The sequence below is a fragment of the Lupinus angustifolius genome, chromosome LG01 (genome assembly GCF_001865875.1).
Source record: "Lupinus angustifolius cultivar Tanjil chromosome LG01, LupAngTanjil_v1.0, whole genome shotgun sequence".
Taxonomy (NCBI): Eukaryota; Viridiplantae; Streptophyta; class Magnoliopsida; order Fabales; family Fabaceae; genus Lupinus; species Lupinus angustifolius.
The window spans coordinates 8,999,115-9,003,994 of record NC_032009.1 but is presented as its reverse complement, the minus strand read 5'-3'; the positions used below and the strand labels follow the sequence as shown (position 1 = coordinate 9,003,994).

The 4,880-nt window shown below is 36.6% G+C and overlaps 1 protein-coding gene across 1 annotated transcript; it reads left to right on the top strand.

Moving 5' to 3' along the window:
- LOC109349217 (serine hydroxymethyltransferase 4-like) lies at nt 265-3,782 on the top strand. Its single transcript, XM_019589946.1, has 4 exons — nt 265-1,016; nt 2,159-2,549; nt 2,679-2,780; nt 3,290-3,782. The coding sequence occupies exons 1-4, from the start codon at nt 339-341 to the stop codon at nt 3,532-3,534; spliced, it is 1,416 nt and encodes a 471-aa protein (XP_019445491.1). The 5' UTR covers nt 265-338; the 3' UTR covers nt 3,535-3,782.

The window sequence follows — 4,880 nt, the reverse complement described above, 5'->3', positions numbered from 1 at the left end:
CTGACCTTACATGATTAAACCAACATAATATTGGTAGAATATAAAAATTATTAAGATAATAGAAAACATATATATTAAATAGCAAGCTATTTTATTACAAAATGTAGAAGAAGAAAGAAAAAGTCGTGGCTACGACCATAACAAGTGGATATACAAACCAACACCAAACCAACCAACCAAAACTTCAACTGTAAGCGAAGGCTATAACAGTCTATTCATATTTGGCAGGAAACTCTTATAAACACAACAAGCTCCCACTCACTCCCACTCACATTAACCACCACCTTCTTCTTCTTCTTCCTCATTTTTCTTCTTCTTCACATTCAATCAATTTATCCATGGATCCCGTTTCAGAATGGGGCAACACTCCCTTATCAACAATAGATCCCGAAATCCACGACCTCATCGAGAAAGAGAAACGCCGTCAATCCCACGGAATCGAACTCATTGCATCGGAAAATTTCACCTCATTCGCCGTCATCGAAGCCCTAGGCAGCGCCCTAACCAACAAATACTCCGAAGGCATGCCCGGTAACCGCTACTACGGCGGCAACGAGTTCATCGACCAGATCGAGAATACGTGCCGCTCACGCGCCCTCCAGGCCTTCCATCTCGACCCCCAATCCTGGGGAGTTAACGTCCAGCCCTATTCTGGCTCGCCCGCGAACTTCGCTGCGTATACGGCCGTGCTTAATCCGCACGACCGTATTATGGGGCTGGACCTCCCTTCCGGGGGACACTTGACGCACGGGTATTATACTTCCGGAGGGAAGAAGATATCCGCGACGTCGATTTATTTCGAGAGTTTGCCTTATAAGGTGAATTCGAGTAGTGGTTATATTGATTATGAGAGGTTGGAGGAGAAGGCATTGGATTTTAGGCCTAAGATGATTATTTGTGGAGGGAGCGCTTACCCTAGAGATTGGGATTATAAGAGGTTTAGAGAGGTTGCTGATAAGTGCGGCGCGCTTTTGCTTTGTGATATGGCTCATACTAGTGGCCTTGTTGCTGCTCAGGTATAATATCATAATCTTGAATTGGATCTGCATTTGTGATTATGATTTTGTTTTGAGGGAATGTTAATTCTTAAGGGTGATATGGTTAAGGGATTTAAGGTAGGAATATAGCATTAAAAATTTAGTGTAGTCAAATATAGCAAGAGTTTAAAATAAGTGATTTTTAATGTGGTGTTTCTATTTTTTATTCCTTATCCAAAATTGAGGTATGTTGATGATTTTTTGTTTGTCATGTGGTGCTGGTGTGGACATGATGCTGTGGGAGAGATGGATACAATTGTCAAGATCTGTGAAATTTATGTTATAAGCTTTGTTGTTTTATTGATCTTCGTTGCAATTGTTTTTATAGATCTGTTAGGATATAATCCTTACAAATGCAGTGATGAATTTGCATTGTTGTTAGTTTGGTGAAAGGGGAGTTCTGTTGATTTGGTATTTTCTTGATTTAGATCTCGATCTAGATTTAGATCAGTGATAAATTTTGCATTTGTGTTTGAAATGAAGAAATGAATATGAAACTGTGTTAGTCTTTTCAGGTTTTCTTCTTTGACTGACATAAAATTTGATATTTATAATGTACATTGTTTACAAGGAGTTGGTTTGATTATATGTTTTAATAGGTTAACATTTTTTTTGGTTTAACTAATGTTTTAGTCTCCTTCACGCAATTCTTAAATAGCTCCCTATAGTTTATTTAATTAAGTCCTTGTATTTTTGAAATTTGTAAGGAGGTCCTCATATTTAAGTAAATTTTTAAGAGAAAAATATGCATGTAATGACAGTGTAAGAGTTGACTTTTAAATATAAACAATACACTGACATTGCATGAATATTAGACTCAATTTTAATATCTCTATTAGTTATAAATTGTGACTAAATCCCTATAACTTGTACTATTAGGGATATATTCAAAACTCCTTTTGAAGTATAGGACCTAATTAAAAACTTTTAAACTATAGGGACCTACTTAAGGTTGAATAGAACAGTACGGACCAAGAGATTAATTTATACTTTTGTACTTTATCACTGTGTGGGTAATCTGTGAATTGATGTAACAATTATGAATGGTTTTTGTTTATGCGTTGAAGTTTATTTCAAATAGTCTGGCTTGTTTGGTAAGAGTAATAATTTTTTGTCTACAGGAAGTTAACAACCCATTTGAATACTGTGACATTGTCACAACAACAACCCATAAGAGCTTGAGAGGCCCTAGGGCTGGTATGATCTTCTACCGGAAAGGACCTAAACCACCCAAGAAGGGCCAGCCAGAGAATGCAGTTTATGAGTTTGAGGACAAAATCAACTTTGCCGTCTTCCCCTCCCTTCAGGGTGGTCCACACAATCACCAAATTGGTGCCCTTGCTGTTGCTTTGAAACAGGTCATGACACCTGGGTTCAAGGCATATGCCAAGCAAGTTAAAGCCAATGCAGTTGCTATTGGAAATTACTTAATAAGCAAGGGGTACAGTCTTGTCACTGGCGGAACTGAGAATCATCTTGTCTTGTGGGATCTCAGGCCTCTTGGATTGACTGGTAAAAAATACCTCACTTGACTAGCAGCTTAAAAAAAGAGGGAAAACCAAAAGTACCAGACTCACCTGCTTTAAATTGTCATCAATTTGTTTAAAACTCTAATTTCATCACTGTTTGATATTTTTGCAGGCAACAAGGTGGAGAAACTTTGTGACCTCTGTAACATTACAGTGAATAAAAATGCTGTTTTTGGTGACAGCAGTGCCTTGGCTCCTGGAGGAGTACGAGTTGGTAAGAAACTTTTGTATGAACTTGATTTTGTCATGTGAATCTAACTCTTTAATGTTTCAAAAGAAGGTAAAGGCTTGATTGTTGTTATATTGGTAGAAGGTAAAAGCATAATAGGAAGTTTTTGTAAAATATTATTGGAATGAATTTCATTGAAGATGTCTTTTAAGTTAAGTACTTTACTAAAGTTGTATTAGTTCTAGCTGAGCTAGCACACTGGCCGTATTTAACATTTGGGATTATGTCACATCATATACTTCCTTTTTCCATTGGAGAGCCAAAGTTGGATGTTCTTGTTTATGCATGTGATTGCCAAACCAATTATGTTATTAAGTTTGTTTTCCTGTACTTGACAAAAAACTAAACTATTTTTGGATGTATTACCACAATGCTCTTTTTACTAGTGGCAGATACTAAAATTTTATCCTTTTTCTGGATTTTTCTCATAAGCTAGTTGATTGTGGGCCTTCATTTTGCTTGAGTAGCTGACAGGCAAGAGTTTGTGTTGACAGGTGCCCCAGCCATGACTTCTAGAGGCTTGGTTGAAAAGGATTTTGAGCAGATCGGAGAGTTCCTTCACCGAGCTGTGACTCTCACTCTGGAGATCCAGAAGGAGCATGGCAAACTTCTCAAGGATTTCAACAAGGGCTTGGTGAACAACAAGTCTATTGAAGATCTCAAAGCTGATGTTGAGAAGTTCGCTTCCTCATTCGATATGCCTGGCTTCCTGATTTCGGAGATGAAGTACAAGAATTAGGTTGAATCATATAACTCTACACTCAAATGTCTCGCTAAATGTTGGAGAGGTGGAGAAAAATAAAAGAAGTGTCTTCCTTTTTGGGTGGAATCCATATAAGTTTATCATGTTAGTATTCCAAGTCAAAATTTGAATTTTCTGTCTCTGTTTTCATTGTTTTCTTAGCTTTTTATATCATATGTTTCTTAATAGCAATCAGAATAAAGTGTAATATTTTCCTTTTCCTGAGAAATTGTTGTGTTTCATGATTTTAACGACAAATTTTGCACTCAAGTAACTTACAACAACAACCTAGTCTTTATCCTACTAGGTAGAGTCAGCTACATGGATCAAACGATACTGTAATGCTCTATCATAAATCATGTTCCTTTATATGTCTGAATCTTAACTGACTCAATACTGTAGAAAGTAGATTATTGTCCTGTCCTGCAATTTTTAAGTCAGAATTGTGCGTTGTTCAAATCTCGCCCAATTTCAATCTACTACACAGATCTAGAGTCTCTCTTATGTTCCATGGCAAATTGTGTAGACATTCCTGAAGAAATTTGAGGTATCAGAATTCTGTTACCTACACTAGCACTGATTCACTTCTTCTGTGACGTACACTAGCACTCCTTCACTTCCTATACTGCAGTATTTTGTACTTGTGCTTGCTTCTCATGTTCAGTACCTATATATTTACTCCTTTTAGATAATAGTATAATGCCTGGTATCTGCAGTATATGAAGTATCTGGTTTTCATTCTTCAACCATTAAGGTTCTATGCATGCATTTTCAATTTTACTGTGCATAACCATTTTGTAAAATCATTGGATTGCATTTATAAGAAGCATCATTAGTCACATTGAATTGTTGGAGTTAATAAATGTTGACCCTATACTCCTATAGTGAATGCTGAATTGATGATATCAAATCATTGCTGAGAAGCATAGGCACACAAGATACTTCATTTTTAAATTCCAAACATCAATCTTTATATTTTGAAGTTTTTTATATAGTTTTATTCTGTGTATCACCCGTGTTTTGGATATCAGCTTCCCTATTGACTATTTGAGTCGTTTACCCTTGCCCTCACCATGAGTTATACTTCTAGAGAGTATAAACCCCTTCCCTCCTAACCCTATGCTATGTTTGGAGGGAGCAGGACAAATTGTGTCACTATCTGTGTCATCAACTGTGATTGATTGAAAAAATATATTCAAATTAAAAGTTTGATTATTAAATATTTTTTGACCCATCACAGTTGATGACACATAAAGTGACATAAATTATGAGATTGAGGATGTGCTCCGACTTATTTCTTACTTATTTGGTACATCCCAGTCCCACCCAGTGAGATTGACCAC

What these genes read in the sequence shown, in the direction of transcription:
- LOC109349217 (XM_019589946.1), top strand. Translation starts at nt 339, where the DNA reads ATGGATCCCGTTTCAGAATGGGGCAACACTCCCTTATCAACAATAGAT. An exon ending in GTGGCCTTGTTGCTGCTCAG is followed by an intron (nt 1,017 to 2,158) that starts GTATAATATCAT and finishes TTTTGTCTACAG; the next exon opens with GAAGTTAACAACCCATTTGA. An exon ending in TCCTGGAGGAGTACGAGTTG is followed by an intron (nt 2,781 to 3,289) that starts GTAAGAAACTTT and finishes TTGTGTTGACAG; the next exon opens with GTGCCCCAGCCATGACTTCT.